Source organism: Pinus tabuliformis, chromosome 2_1 (genome assembly GCF_031772625.1).
Source record: "Pinus tabuliformis cultivar Carrire ecotype Pingquan chromosome 2_1, CPIR1, whole genome shotgun sequence".
Taxonomy (NCBI): Eukaryota; Viridiplantae; Streptophyta; class Pinopsida; order Pinales; family Pinaceae; genus Pinus; species Pinus tabuliformis.
This window is the reverse complement of record NC_142299.1, coordinates 403,434,296-403,450,694: the sequence shown is the minus strand read 5'-3', so window position 1 is coordinate 403,450,694 and position 16,399 is coordinate 403,434,296. Positions and strand designations below refer to the sequence as shown.

The 16,399-nt window shown below is 39.9% G+C and overlaps 1 protein-coding gene across 1 annotated transcript; it reads left to right on the top strand.

The window, feature by feature from the left end:
- The first annotated feature begins 2,749 nt into the window (after nt 1–2,749).
- Nucleotides 2,750–8,488, top strand: LOC149200582 (uncharacterized). The gene is made up of 3 exons (XM_089400991.1): nt 2,750–5,989; nt 6,583–6,822; nt 8,201–8,488. Exons 1-3 carry the CDS (start codon nt 2,750–2,752, stop codon nt 8,486–8,488), a joined length of 3,768 nt encoding a protein of 1,255 aa, XP_089257117.1.
- Nucleotides 8,489–16,399: the final 7,911 nt, after the last annotated feature.

The following is a 16,399-nucleotide window of genomic DNA, read 5'->3' as shown; positions in this document are numbered from 1 at the left end:
ACTAATTCATTTGCTTTAGTATGAATTTTGTTGAATGTGTTGTTATGTTATTACGATCATTGTTATCTTATGAACTATTTTGAAGGTTAACTAGCAATTCTCTTGTATTTCTTGTACATTTCTTCTAAGTTAGTACTATTACTTGGTTTTAAGGGGCTCACTTATTTCCTTTGATGTGATGGAACCTTTCATGCTTTACATTTGATACTTCTCAAAGTTCATACACTTGTTTTCGCCAAAGTCATGTATATCTCATTATATATGTTTATCGTAGACAAGACACATTTTTCAAACCACCACTTTAGCAACCGACCATTTTCTAGTTGGGGTTCCTACTCCAAATGGTGTGGCGTATAATTGGGGTTTCACATAAGAGAGGCCCCTTTCCTATTGGCGACTTCCAACACCATAAACAGATTGAAATGGTTATAAGTTTTAATAATAACCTAAGCTAAAAGATAAAATTAGTGTAATAACATATAAAATAAATTAGGATACAATTTTATAAATATAAAGGATATGTCCAAAATTCACATTTTTAATCTTTGAAATAAACTTTTTTTACTCAAAATCCTAAAAATTAAATATTTGAAATCTTAAAAATTATTTGTGTGTTTCAAACCAAATTTAATTTTTAAGGTTTTAAACTTTTTTATTTTATTTTTAAGGCAACATTTAATTTTTAAGGTTTCAAACATTAATTTGTTAAGGTTTAAATGTTACCTTCCCTATATTATATTGTTAGCTTATATTGTAAATTTATTTAGTAAGAAATAAATATTAATAAAAAATTATATTTATATTCTAGTTATTATTAATAAAAATATATATATTTGTATTGATGAACACGGGAGAAGGATGCAACCTGTTATAAATTCAATGTTTACAATAACTTGCTTATAATTGTCATAGAAAATTCTTCAGCATATAACCACAAAAATTAACAATAATATATAAATATAAAAAGGGCACATTTTAAAGCAACCTTGTTGGTCTAAAATAAATTCATGTAAATTAATATTATCTATAAAGTTTGAACTATAAATTTAAATTAACAATGATATGCTAGGATTCTCATAAAGCAATGATATGCTAGGTTTCTCATAAATCTTTTAGGTTTGAAGCTTGATGATGCAGAGATTTGTTGGACTATCCAGTTGGCGTGACGCAATAGAGGTTAACAGTGATATGGCGTGAAGATCCGGAGAAGATGACACAGAGAAACCATGGAAGAATTTATATTCTCCAGCATGGCATCATTTAATGGTTGAAATGGTTTTAGGTTTGACGATGAAAAGAGTTAAAGAATTAAATATATTAATATAAACAATACACCAGTGTAGGATACAATATAAAGGATAGAATTAAATGTGTTAACATAAAGGTTGTGCCTAAGAATACAAATAAAAGTTTCACACGTGTAATCGTTGTAGTGCACATTTTTATTCAAAACCCTAAAAATTAAATGTTTGAATTAAAAGTTATTTTTTAGTGTTTCAAACCACATTTAATTCCCACGGTTTCAATTTTTTTTTTGTTTTATTTAATATGATTTAAAAATTAATTTTTTGTTATATTGATAATGATGATGATGATTAACGTCTACTGAGACCAAATTTTGGTGTATTGTACCTAAAGAAACGAATTATTTAATTTAATTTAAGATTTTATTCCTATGCTCAAAAAGCTTGGAGAGAAGCCTCCCAAACTCACTGTAATTTTGACAACGTAAAAAGCTAGGAAGGTCAGTGTTGCAACAAAGATTTTGAAACTGAGATCTAATGTGGTTGTACGTGGGGCACTCTAAGAGGAAGTGATTTTCATCCTCGATGTTCGTATTCTCGCAGAGATGGCAGAACCTTTCCATCCATGGTGTTTTAGGAACTGCTCAATGACCCGTTTCACTGTGGAGCTCATGAGAGTTCGTTTTAATCTTGGCTATATTAATTTTCTTCTTTGAGCTAGTTAAAACAGAGAGATACTTTTGATGTTCTAGGGTGGGGTTGATGACCTCCTTGTAATATATTAATTTTCTTTTAGCTGCTAAATCTTTCTCACACCACATTTTTTCTTTGAACTTAGAAGTAACAATATTTTTAATGTTATTAATGTTTTGCAATGCAACATTCTTGTCGATCTCCCAATGGTTTAACCATGCCCTAGTGTCTTTATACCAACCTTGTTTGAGCCTTAGGTGGTTTTGGCTAGAATTTAAAGCTAGCTTAGGAAGTCTCTGGTCTCCTATGTTATTGAGTTTGTGCATGTACAACAGAAGCCTAGTCATAGCTAGGCTCTCGATAGGGGAAAGACCCACTTCTATAAGGAGAATAGGATAGGGTGTGTTGCTTTTAATTTTGAGGTTATACATTATAAAATGCTTCTGGATTTGCTCAATCTTTCTCCAGGATTCTCTAGAGATGCTACAACCCTAAACCTCACATCCATATAAGATAACCGAAGTGACTAAAGTTTCAAAGAGGAACTTCTTTCTATCCCACATTACAAGGTTTGTCATTTTACAATTATTTTCAAGACCAAAATAAACTTTCCATCCCCCATTAATCCTTTTCTCAATGCTATAGTTCTAGTTGAGCTTGTGATGAATATCAATTCCTAGGTACTTGTAGGAAGACACTTCCTCCAAGTTATTATTGTCATACATAAAATTAGCATAAGTGTCCTTCTTGGATTTGATAATCATAACCCTTTTTTTGTCAATGTTAACAATCATACCCCGGTTTCCCAAAGTATGCTACTAAAAGAAATTGAGCTCCAAAAAGAGGTTCATAGATCTAGCAGGGAGGAGGAAGAATACTGGCGGCAGAAGTCTAGAATTCTCTGGCTGAAATCCGGCGATAAGAACACCAGCTTTTTTCATAAGCAAGCGGAAGCCCGAAAGAACTTCAAATCAGTCTCAGAGATTAAATTCCAAAATACTGTGGTCAAGGATTTCGAAGGCATCAAGAAAGCTGCATACTCCTACTTCCAAGATCTGTATTCGGCTCCTGAAGAACCAGCTATTGATCCCCACTCTTATCCGATCAATTTAATACCCACTTGTGTCAAGGATTCGGACAACGATATGCTGACAGCACCGATTAGTATGGAAGAGCTTGAGGAGGCACTGAACAATATGGAGCCTGATAAAGCCCCAGGGCCAGATGGGTTCTCTGTAAGGTTCTTTGTGACTTGCTGGTCAATAATCAAAAAAGATCTTCTAAGGATGGTCAGAAAATCCCAGAATTGTGTCAAGATAGGTGGTGGCATCAACTCAGCCTTCCTAGCTCTGATTCCAAAAGAGAAAGGCGCCTCTGACTTTAGTAGATTTAGGCCAATATCTTTGTGTAATTCCAGCTATAAATTGGTCTCAAAAATAATAGCCAACAGGCTGAAAAATATCTTGCCTGACATCATCCCTGAAAATCAAGGCGGTTTCATTAAAGGCAGAAAGATTTTGGATAACATAGTGCTGGTCCAAGAAGCAGTCCACTCTAGTTGTCAAAGAAAGGAGAAAGGCATGGTGATTAAGCTCGACTTGGCGAATGCATTCGATAGGGTGAGGCATGAATTTCTGTTTGCTGTGATGAAGAAGCTAGGCTTTTCAACAAATTTCATCAACTGGGTGAAAGCCTGTATTGCCTCGCCTTGGATTGCGCCCTTGGTTAATGGCCGTTCTACTGATTTCTTCCAAGCTTCCAGGGGCCTGAGACAGGGATGCCCTTTATCTCCGCTCCTATATGCTGTCCAAGCCTCGGTGTTAAGCTTCCAACTAGATCATAATCAGCAAATCCAAACATTGCCTGGCCTCAGAACCACTCACAAGGTGAAAGACATTAATCATGCCCAATTTGCTGACGACACTCTGCTGCTTGGAGGAGCAAGCTTGATCTCTGCAAGACATTTCAAGAGGGAACTGGACACTTACAGGCTGATTTCGGGCAGCAAAATAAATTATAGAAAATGTTCTATCTACGGCTGGAATTGCTCGAATAAAGAGCTATTTGACATAGCAAGACTTTTAGAAATGGAAGGAATCCGAAATTGGGAGTCATTTAAATATCTCGGAATACCAATCTTCAAATCTAAGCCTAAAGTTGCTCACTGGCTGCCGCTGCTTGACAAAATAAAAAATAGAATCCAAGCCTGGGGTGCCTCATGGTTGAACAATGCAGGGAAAGTCATCCTCATGAAATCGGTCCTAATAAGCATGCCTCTATTCCAGAACTCAATCCTCCTTGCCCCAAAAACCTTCCTCAGTAAGCTAGATAGCCTGTTGAGAAGATTTCTGTGGGAAGGTGGGAATAACAATGATAGAAGAATCCATTTAGTGAACTGGGAAATCCTCAGAAATCCCTTTCAGGAAGGAGGCCTCCAGCTGCGCAATTTGGCGGCTCAAAATCTTGCTTTGGGTTCCAAGATTCTTTGGAATTTAGTCTCTGGAAATACTAGCTGGAGTAAAAGAGTCATTTGGAAGAAATACTTCCACGGGCAGCGATTGAGATGCCTGGACAAACCTCCAAGAACTCTAAAAGGTTCTCCAATATTCAATCTTTGCAATGCTGCAAGGGAACAATTCAGCCAATATCTATATTGGATCCCGGGTAATGGAAAGAAAATCAATATCTGGGACGACTCGATCTTGGGTGACCAGCCAATGAAGAATGTAAATGGGCTTGCAAACATTAAAAATTGGCTTCACTCTCGTAATCTGCACACTTTGTGGGACATTTCGAACTGGAAAGCAGCTCCTGACAGAACCTGGGATGGGTGGAACCTGGGAGAGGTCCCCATAATGCTGCAGGGGGAAGTCTCATTATTACTAGATATGCTCCAAGGAAAATCGCCTTCAAAAACCACTGCTAAAGACAAAAGAGGCTGGGGGTCCAGCTCTGGCCATTATACTGTTTCTGAGGGTTACAAAAGAATTATGGTTGTTCCTCATGTTCCTCCAAACCCGGCCCAATGGAAATTTATATGGGACTTTCCAGCTCTCCCAAAAATAGACTTCTTCTGCTGGACCGTGGCACATCAAAGCATCCTCACCAGAGATAACTTGAGAAGAAGAGGGATGGAAGGACCTTCTAGATGTCCTCTTTGCAAGTCTGATGAAGAAACTACCAATCACCTGTTGCTGCTATGCCCCTACGCTCAAGAAGTCTGGAGGGGGGTGCTGATGTTAGAGCCCATCCTTGCTCTCCCAGACAACATTCCTGCCTTGTTCAGAACCTGGGCCAGCTTATCTCCTTTCTGCCTGAAAAAAAAAAGTCTTCTTAAAACCAGCTGGATGTGGATCCCTAAGTTTATTTGCTGGAAACTATGGTTGGAAAGAAACAATAGAATTTTCCGAGAAGAAAGCTGCAGCACAATAAAAGTTATTTCTAAAATAAAAGCATTGTTGGGAGAGGCACTGGAAGCCAACACTTCATCAAGGAATGAAACGGGACTGCTCAGAGAAGAAGAGAAATGGTTCAAAGAACTAGCTCCAATGCTAAAGGAAAGACCCCCACAAGCTGTTCCCGTACATTCCAGTTGGGAGATTAGACTGGAAGAACAAGAGTTTATCAAGTGGAGATCGGCCTTGGAAGATCACTGTTTATTCTTCGATGGGGCTTCTAAAGGAAACCCTGGGGTTGCTGGCAGCGGGGGAGTTTTATTGAGCCCAGGAGGCTCCCCGGAACTGAGATTCCATTGGGGTCTTGGAATTGAATCTAACAACAGAGCGGAGGCTCTGGCTCTGTGGCAAGGGCTGACACAGGCGATCAAAAGAAATATCCTTTCTCTCTCAGTCTTCGGAGATTCAAGACTCATCATCCAGGCCATGATAAGTCCTAAGAACTCTCACCAGGTCCAGTTAGCCCCCATCATCAGGAAAATCAGACTTCTGCTGCCCAAATTTAACAAAATCTCATTCTTTCATATCCTAAGGAACCTCAACTCTCTAGCTGATAATGAGGCCAACCTTGGTGTCCTCTGTTCTCGAAGATCCCTGGTAATTAACTCATCAGAATCAACTTGCTCAATACCTTAAATCTCCAGCCCGGTCCTTCTTTTCCTTTTGAAATAGGGGTTCTCTGCTCATCCATTTTGTAATCCGACATCCCAAGGCTGATCCAAGATTCCGAATTTCTTCTGTTGCTTGATTTGTCCCTGTTTCTCCAACGAATTTAAAGGTTCCTAAAGGGTATATCTCAGTGAAGTTTTGCATTCCCTCTGTCTCTCTCTTCTGAAGGATAGGATCAGAAATCTCAGAGTCAGTCTTCCCTGGGAAGTGGCATTTGTGATTTCTCCCAAGTTCTGCATTGGAGACTCAAGTCGTTGATGACTTCCTCTTACTCTGAGGTCACTCAGATTCGATGTCTGCTGGGATTGCACTTAAAAGATCCGCAGATAGCCACCAAAAGCGAAGTTCTGATACACAGCTAGCTCATGATCGGACTAACGTCTTACTCCAGGTTCTTCAAACATCCAGGATACACAGAAACAAATCAATGCAACCTAACGTTTAATGAAAGGATCCCTCTGCTCTTTTTGCATCTGTTGACCGAAACCTGCCGGGCGACTTCTCCATCCGTTTTCTGAAAGGACTCCATACCTCATCCTGCTGCTGCTGAACGTATTCATTCCAGTGAGATCAAATCTGCCAGATCGAATCCTGCATCCTTCCCTTTGCTGCACGCCCCTATATGCGCTCAGTTATGGAGGAAAGCCGCAGATTTCAGTCACAGAATCAATTCCTGGGGTTCGAAAATTTCATTGCAAGGATTCCTAAAAGCTCATCTACTGGAACTTAAGTGCCACGCCCAAGCATCAGGACAAAGCCAAGTACGCACTCCTTCTACAAAATGGGGGACGACAGCGACAGAGACTCGAGTTAATAAGTATTGACAAACAAATGGAAAGTGCCATAGGTTATTTGCAGAGAAATCCCTCTATTCTCTGAGGAGCAATCTGTCATTTGAGAACTTTACAGGGGGCGACGTCTCATCTACAGCCAATAAGCCGAAGTAGTTTATTTCTTCACTCCAAACCCTCGTTTTGAACAGCATTCCTCTCGGATTGGATCAGCATTCCCTTGCATCCTCTGTTCTCTGTCATGGACTCACCTGAATTGTAAAGCACGCGGTAGCTTATTTACCGCCATTTCAATATAACCGTTAATGTCCAAAAAAAACAATCATACCCATGGTAGAGCAAAAATCCTTAAGAAGTATAAGTTACTTATCAAGATCAGATGGGCACCTTGCGAGAAGTACAATATCGTCAGCGTAGAGAAGAAGGATGATGACTACCCCAGCTAAGATCATGTCAGCACATCCTGCTTCCTTTAAACAACCTTCTAGCTTGTCAATGTAAATGCAAAATAAGGTAGGGGAGAGGGGACAACCTTGTTTAACTCCGATATTACACTTAATATCTTTCTACCACCCCTCATTGCTCTTTAACTTGGAAATTACATTCTTGTATAACCTTATAGCGGTAGCTCTCAACTCAAAAGGACCCTTGATCCGAATTGGATCCATAAAGAATGATTAACAGAGCCATGGCTGTACCAGGTCGGGACAGACTTCAAAGAATTTAAAATGGTGATCAAAAACACCTCTAAACCAGTGGCAGTGGCAACGAGCATGGAACGACGAGGACCTCGGTCAAAGCACACTGACCGAGGCCCTTAGAGATTGCGCGGGAGGCGAAATTAGCCCCTGGGAGGCCTGAATCGGGAAACAGAGGGAGTTTTTGATGCGTGATTAGGGAAAACCTTCAAAATGGAGAAGCCCTGAGCACTCGGTTGCGTGGGAGCCGGGAAAAATGGTGGGACAAAAGGCTAAGCGCTAAAGGCGGGACCTGCTCCAAAACCTGTAGTATTGATCGGGGGCATCCATGGGCGGTAAGCAGTTTTGATGAAAAATGAGCAATTCCACTCAACGCCCGATGCGTGGCAATCGGAGGAGAGAAAACTGCCGCTCATCACATGCTAACGGTCGAGCTAGTCAACCGCGCAGGATGAGCGAAGGGCGTCGGATCTGGGGGCTCGAGATCTAATGGCTGAGATTGCGCCCGATGGAGAAGACGGAATTGACGGAGGGTTAAGTCACGATTTATAAGAACTTGAGGTCTGCTTTGACCACCAAGGTGGCGGAAGACTCATTCCACGACGTAACCGAAGAATTGAACCGACGAAGCAGGCTGGCGCAGTTCGCAGGACGATAAGTGGTCGCTCCTTGAGAGTCTGATGATGACACCGAGAACAGGGAACTCCAAGCGTAGCTGCAAGCAGGTGATCCGACGAAGGTGGAAGAGGAACCGAACCGCCATGAGCTGGAATGGCTTTAAAGCCATGTACAGATCAGACAAAGGACAGGAGTCGGGAACCGAAAGAGAGAACACCAAAGATAGAAGACAGAGAAGAGAAGAACCAGTAAGGCAAAAAGCAGAAAGAGAACAGAGGGCCGAACTGACCAAAGGTAGCATCGAGCACCAAAGAGCTTGAGAGACTCAATCCATCCTTGAGAGGATCTGTCAGACTAGAGAGGTTAAGGAGCTGGAAAAGAAAAGAGTCTATGTACTCTAGTGGTTTGGGGAATCCAAGAACCACCCTGCCAAGCCAATCTTTTTCAGGAGACTCATATCGAGCTCCTTCATTGTAATTCTTTGCTTCAAGACACAATAAAAAGAAGACCACCACTGAAGCTGGACCAAAGATGTAGCCCTGGAGGATAAGGTGAACTCCTTATTAATTTCTTGTGTTCTTGTATTTGCTTACTACATTCCTCTGTTATTTTTCCATTTCAAGTGTCTGTGTATTTCCAATCTGATCAATCCATTGCCTAAATAACATAGACACACACACCAACACCTGAGTCTGTAATACCTTCATTTAATAAATATTTAACTGAGGTCACTCATAGGGTGATTATCAAATCAAGTGGTATCAGAGCTTTAGGTTGTAAGGTTAGACAAGCTTGTGTTGGTTTAGTTGTTGAATGCTCACTAAATCAAAGCTCAAATTACGAGAAGGAGAGTTGGTCGAAACTAATCCTGAAATTGGGAGAGTCTATCCTCGGAAGACAATGTCAGAGGAAGGTTCTGTGGGGCCAGATCCTCAATTCATAGAAAGTTTCCTAGCTATAAAGTCTATGGTAGAAGAAATGTATAGGGACTTTAGAAAGCATAAGGATAAAGATTCATCAGGTTCTAAACAAGATAAAGATGAAGATGAATCTCATGTCCATGACCACTCAAAAGGAAAAGGGAAAGAGGAAAACTTTCTCACACCTCCTAATAGCCCTGTGCATAATAAGAAAGCATATTTGATTAAGCTAAATGTTAAATTCGATTTGCCTATATATGATGGAGAGCTAAATGCTGAAAAGTTGGACAATTGGATTAGACAAATTGATGTGTATTGCAGAGTGCAAAACATCGACTCAAACAAGAGAAAATTTTAGCTGGCAAGCCTATGCCTAGGAGGCACTACCTTGGTTTGGTGGGAAGGAAGAACCCACGCTGACATGAAAAGACATGGTAAGACTATCTCTGTCTGGAGTGACTTTATTTCTGCAATCAAGAAGTAGTTCTATCCATTGGCCTACATGCAACAAGACATGATGAGTTGGCAAACTCTTTGGCATTTGAAAGGGCAAAGTGTGCAAGGGTACACTCAAGAATTTAGAAAGAGAGCATTAATTCTAGGGATCTCATTAGACTCACTAGAGACTCTTCTGAAGTACATTGGTGGTCTACATAGCTACATGAGGCATACCATCCTCATGTTTAATCCCACTAGTATAGATGAGGTATCTGTACAAGCTACTCATCTAGAGGCTAGAGGAAAGAATGGAAATCCAGAAGTTTGGGGACCATCCCAACCCACTGCAAGCAAGAGCAAGGAGAAAAGAAAGCAGAAGTGGAAAGCAAGGAAGGCTAACACTGCATAGAAAGGCAAAGCTTCATGCACTCACTGTAAAAAGGATGGGCATGGTGACGAGCATTGTTGAATTCTGCATCTAGAGCTGAGACCTAAGAAGTCCAAGGGCAAGAAGAAGAAGACTGCTGCAGCTATTTAGAAAGATTTGGGGTCAGACTCGGGAGATGAAACAATCATTGCAGCCACAGGTATAAAAGGTAAGAATTCTAAAGCAACTACTAGTAATTCTGCTCAATATGTTATTAATGAAGAACATGAGAGAAAAAGACATGAGCTTTTCCATATTCGAGTTATTTCCAAACATCAAAAGATTGATACTTTGTTTGATAGTGGCTCACAAGTAAATTTGATTTCTGAAGCAATTGTAAAGAAATTGGGATTAACAACTACACCTCACAAGAAACCATACCCATTAGGATGCTTGAATGATAAAGCATAACTACAAGTGACTAGACAGTGCAAACTCAAGTTTTCTTTTGGGTCAGCATTTGTAGATGAGGTTGAGTTAGACATAATTCCTTTGAATATATGTGGAATTGTTTTAGGAATTCCTTACTTGTATGATAGAAAATATATTTTCTATAGAGTTGAGAACAAGTATCTACTTGTTAAAGATGGAATGGAATACTTTGTAAGAGCTCACAAGCTCAAGAATAATTATACTCTCATAAACTCAGGGCAGATGAAAAGAATGATAAATTCATCCAAACAATTCTTACTAATGGTTGTAAAGGAAAAGAAACCTGATCAAATCAATGTATTTGAGGGCTGTAATGCTAAGCAGCAAGCTGATATAGAAAAGTTTGTTTCAGAGTATGATGTTCTAATTCAAGAACCTAAAGGTATGCCACCCAAAAAGGAAATAGTACATGATATTATTTTGCAGCAAGATGTTCCATTGCCTAATATTGGAATGTACAGGTTGTTTGCTTTAGAGAATGATGAAATCAAGAAGCAAATACAAGAGTTGCTCGAGAAGGGGTTCATCAGGCCTAGCACATCACCATGTGGGTCACCAATCGTTTTGGTGAGAAAGAAAGATGGCTCGTGTAGAATGTGCATTGACTACTGAGCACTGAATAAGATAACAATCAAAAATCGCTATCCCCTTCCTCACATAGATGACCTTTTAGATCAATTGAAGGAAGTTGTTTATTTCACCAAGCTGGACTTGCATAGTGGATACCATCAGGTGAGAGTTGTCTAGCAAGATGCATGAAAGACTGCTTTCAAGACAAAGCAGGGATTGTATGAGTGACTAGTTATGCCTTTTGGCTTGACCAATGCTCCTGCTACTTTCATGAGATTAATGAATGATGTACTCAGGGCTTTTCTTGATGATTTTGTTATTGTGTATCTGGATGACATTCTGATTTTTAGTCAAACATGGGAGGAACACTTAAAGCATGTTAAATAGACATTAGATGTTTTGAAAAGAGAAAAGCTTTATGTTAAACTCTCAAAATGTGAATTTGGCAAAACATCTCTAAACTATTTGAGTCATATAGTGGGGGGCGGTGAATTGAAAATAGATCCCTCTAAAGTGGGAGTCATTGTAAACTGGCCTAAACCCAAGTCTGCTACAAAAGTAAGAAGCTTCTTAGGAGCAGCACAATATTGGAGGAAGTTCATTTCTAACTTTTCCTCAATTGTAGCTCCCTTACATGCTTAACAGGATTGAACAAGGTGTTTCAATGGGGAGGCAAACATCAGAAAGCCTTCGACACCTTGAAAGAAAAGATTAGTACAACACCTGTACTAGCACTGTTTGATCTACAAAGACCATTTGAGATCCAAATAGATGCCAATGACTATGCCATGGGAGTAGTGTTGACATAGCACAGTAAACCCATATGTTATCATTCTAAGACTTTTAATCCTGTAGTAGTTAACTATCCTACATATGATAAAGAATTGTATGCATTAGTTTAGAGTGTGAAAAAGTGGAAACATTACTTAATGGGCAAAAAGACAGTAATACATACTGATCATCAACCACTTCAATATCTGCACTCCCAAACTAAGTTGCAGCAATCAAGACATTACAGGTGGATGGGTTTTCTACAACAGTTTCATTTAGTCATCAGATATAAAAAGGGTATACATAGCAAAGTTGCAGACATGTTATCTAGACCCATTATAAATGCATCTACTATACTTAATCATAATTCTGTCATCATATATAAAAAAGGTATACATAACAAAGTTGCAGACATGTTATCTAGACCCATTATAAATGCATCTTCTATACTTAAGCATAATTTTGTACTACATGAAAGCTACATTGAACAATATGCTCAAGATATAGATTTTAAAGATGTATATGCAACTTTGAGTCAAGGCGAAAAGGTAGAAGAATTGGATTATCATTTGAAGGACCGACTCTTATATCACTGTGGGAAACTCTGCATTCCACAAACTAAGAGAGTAAAGATAGTTAGAGAAGCACACACTTCTCTGATATCAAGTCACTTTGGGGTAGGTAAAAAAGTTTCACAGCTGCAAAGATTTTGTTATTGGCCGAACATGAATGAGACAGTTTCTAGATATGTAAGAGGGTGTACTATGTGTGCTAAAAGCAAGCCCGGCAATAGAAAACTAGGCGTGTACACTCCATTACCAGTTCCTTCTCACCCTTGGGAAAGTGTTTCCATGGATTTTGTTGGAGGACTGCCTAAATCTAGAAAAGGTCACGATTATTTGTATGTGGTTGTGGACAGGTTCAACAAAATGTGCATTTTGATACCTTGTAATAAGCAAATTATAGTTGAACAAATTGCAAAACTATTCTTTGAACATGTATGGGTTTAGTTTGGATTACCCTCTTCTATTGTATCTGATCGAGACACCCGATTTGTGGGGAAGTTTTGGTGAAGTCTATGGGAACTAATGGACACCAAACTGAAGAAAAGCACAGCTTTTCATCCACAAACCGATGGCTAGACAGAAGTAGTTAACATGACAGTGATCCAGTTACTCAGAGGATATTACAGCAAACATCCTAAGCTTTGGGACGAACATTTGTGTTGTGTGTAGCATGCTTACAACAGAGAAAAACACTCTTCTACACAGAGATCTCCTTTTGAGACCTATGTTGGTTTCACACCAAGGTCTCCTTTGGATTTTGTCTTTGGTAAAAATACCACAGTTGATGGACACAGTGATGTGGATAGGAAACTAGGTTCATTGAACAAATCCAGGAGATCCACCAGGCAGTACAGGAACAACTGGAAAAGAGCCAAGCCAGATATAAGGCTAGACATGACAAGCATCGGATGGAGCATAGTTTTCAAGTTGGAGACCAAGTCTAGTTGTATATCAACAAGGATAGGATGCAAGGTGAAGGTAAAAATCTAAAGCCTATCAGGTATGGACCTTTTAGGATACTTGAAAAGATTGGTGAAAGTTCTTTTCGCCTTGATTTACCAGCTTACATGCACATCTACTTAGTCATAAATGCAGATTGCTTGAGATTGTTTAAACCTTCAATGATTGAGGATCCTGAAGAGCAAAGTCAATTGCCTTCTACTGATGACCTCCTACCTGAATATGTGAATGAATTGTAGGAAGACACAGTCCTGGACAAGAAGGTGAGGACAACACATAGAGGAGATGTTGAGTACCTCAGAATTAAACTCAAAGGTTCGAAGCTGAGCAGTGCAAAGTGGATTGGGATTGGGCAAGTGAGACAGCAGTACCCTCACTTAGTCGATGCTTGAAAGAAAACCAACTTTTGGTGGTCCAAAAGTTTTTTAATGGGAAGGTCGTGATCTGAATTGGATCCATAAAGAATGATTAACAGAGCCGTGGATGTACCAGGTCGGGACAGACTTCAAAGAATTTAAAACAATGATCAAAAACACCTCTAAACCAGTGGCAGTGGCAGCCAGCGTGGAACGGCAAGGACCTCGGTCAAAGCGTGCTGACCGAGGCCCGTGGAGACTGCGCGGGAGGTGAAATTAGCCCCGGGAGGCCTAGATCAGGAAACAGAGGGATTTTTTGATGCGCGATTAGCGAAAACCTTCGAAATGGAGAAGCCCCAAGCACTTGGTCATGTGGGAGTCGGGAAAAACTGTGGGACAAAAGGCTAAGTGCTAAAGGTGGGACCCGCTCCAAAACCGGTGGTATTGATCGGGGGCATCCATGGGCGGTAAGCAGTTTTGATGAAAAAGGAGCGATTCCACTCAGCGCCCGACATGTGGCAAGTGGAGGAGAGAAAACCGCCACTCATTGCATGCTAACAGTCAAGCTAGTCAACCACATGGGATGAGTGAATGGCGTTGGATCTGGGGGCTCCAGATCTAACGGCTGAGATCACGCCCGATGGAGAAGATGGAATTGATAGAGGGTTAAGCCGCGATTTAGAAGAACTTGAGGTCCGCTTTAACTACCAAGGTGGCGGAAGACTCATTCTACGATGTAACCGAAGAATTGAACCGACGAAGCAAGCTGGCGCAGTTTGCAGGATGACAAGTGGCCACTCCCTGTGAGTCTGATGATGACACCGAGAACAGGGAACTCCAAGCACAACTGCAAGCAGGTGATCCAACGAAGGTGGAAGAGGAACCGAACCGCCATGAGCTCGAATGGCTTTAAATCCATGTATAAACCAGACAGAGGACAGGAGTCGAGAACCGAAAGACAGAACACTGAAGATAGAAGACAGAGAAGAGAAGAACCAGTAAGTCAAAAAGCAGAAAGAGGACAGAGGGCCGAGCTGACCAAAGGCAGCGTTGAGCACCAGAGAGCTTGAGAGACTCAAGCCATCCGTGAGAGGATCTGTCAGACCAGAGGGGTCAAGGAGCTGGCAAAGAAAAGAGTCTGTGTACTCTAGTGGTTTGGGGAATCCAAGAACCACCCTACCAAGCCAATCTATTTCAGGAGACTCATATCGAGCTCCTTCATTGTAATTCTTTGCTTTAAGACACAATAAAAAGAAGGCCACCACTGAAGCTGGACCAGAGATGTAGCCCTAGAGGATAGGGTGAACTCCTTATTAATTTCTTGTGTTCTTGTATTTGCTTACTGTATTTCTCTGTTGTTTTTCCATTTCAAGTGTCTGTGTAATTGCAATCTGATCGCTCTATTGCCTAAATAACATAGACACACACACCAGCACCTAAGTCTGTAATACCTTCATTTAATAAATCTTTAACTGAGGTCACTCATAGGGTGATTATTAGATCAACCCTTTAGCTCTTCTAATATGTTCTAAAAGTTGTTTCTAGGAATCGTATTGAAAGCCTTCCTAAAGTCCACAAAGCAACAAAAGAGATTAGATTTATCATTGCTGCATTCCTCCACAATGATCCTAAGCGTAATGAGGTGGTCTATTGTTGAGTGCTGCTTTCTAAAACCCGCTTGGCCTTTAGCACGCTTACCTTACTTTCAAGCCATATGCTCAACTTCCTTTCCAAAATAATACCATATAACTTGGCTAGGAGAGGGCTGATCATAATTGTTCGATAATTAGAGGGGTTATTTGTATCCCCACTTTTAAAAATATGGATAATGATGCTTTGAGTCCATGGTTTAGGGAACCCTTGGTTGACCGCTTGATTTAAAACTTTTGAATGTGGGGGATGAGGACAAGACCTCCAATTTTTTAGATTTCCACCTGGTAACCTTCAATGTCCTTAGCTTGCCCATTAGCCAAGCGATTAACCCCAAAATCAATGTCTTCTAATGACAAAAATTCTTTTGTTGTGAGCAGGGTTTCAAAGTTATCCATGACATTTGGAGATTCATAAAGATTTTTAAGATAGGAATTCTAGTCGTGTAAAACAATTTTATTATTATCTTTAGTTTTCCTAGTTAGAATCTACCTCCAGAATTTCTTAGGAGCTACCTTAGAGAAGTGTAAGAGATTCTCTTGTCTTTTATGAATATACTGCCTTTTTTTTCTTTTAGTTAGGGCTTTGTATATTTTTATCTTGCCAATTTTAAGAGATTCATCAACAACTTCCTTAATTTCTCTCCTCGCACTTTTACAATCTTTGTCATACCATGGGTTGTTTTTTCTATTTCTTTTATTACTTGAAACTTCAATTGAGAACTTGTTAATAGAATATGAGAGGGTTGTAGTAAAATTATGATAGAGATCTTCTATGTTGTCTATACTAGATAAAGGAAGTAAATTATTTTTTAATTCATTTAGAAAGAGATCTTTTTTTATTTCTATCAAAGATTAACTTATTTTGACTATAAGGATTATCTTCTATGGGATCTCTATGCATGACAAAATTGAGAGTTGTAAGTAAAGACCTATGATCAAAGTGAGGCTCGTGGTCATTTAAGATGTCAAAATTTGTTATTTCGTTGTATGGAGGGAGATCAGAGATAACATAGTCTACCACGCTGCTACCAAGCCCATGGATGCAGGTCATCTGGCTAGAATTGGGCCACTTCTTTATACCGTTACAAATTATGAAATCCTGAGCACTACAAAGCTTGACTAGCTCCGGCACAAACAAA

What these genes read in the sequence shown, in the direction of transcription:
- LOC149200582 (XM_089400991.1), top strand. Translation starts at nt 2,750, where the DNA reads ATGCTACTAAAAGAAATTGAGCTCCAAAAAGAGGTTCATAGATCTAGC. An exon ending in TCTGTTCTCGAAGATCCCTG is followed by an intron (nt 5,990 to 6,582) that starts GTAATTAACTCA and finishes GTTTTCTGAAAG; the next exon opens with GACTCCATACCTCATCCTGC. An exon ending in AAGCATCAGGACAAAGCCAA is followed by an intron (nt 6,823 to 8,200) that starts GTACGCACTCCT and finishes CGCAGTTCGCAG; the next exon opens with GACGATAAGTGGTCGCTCCT.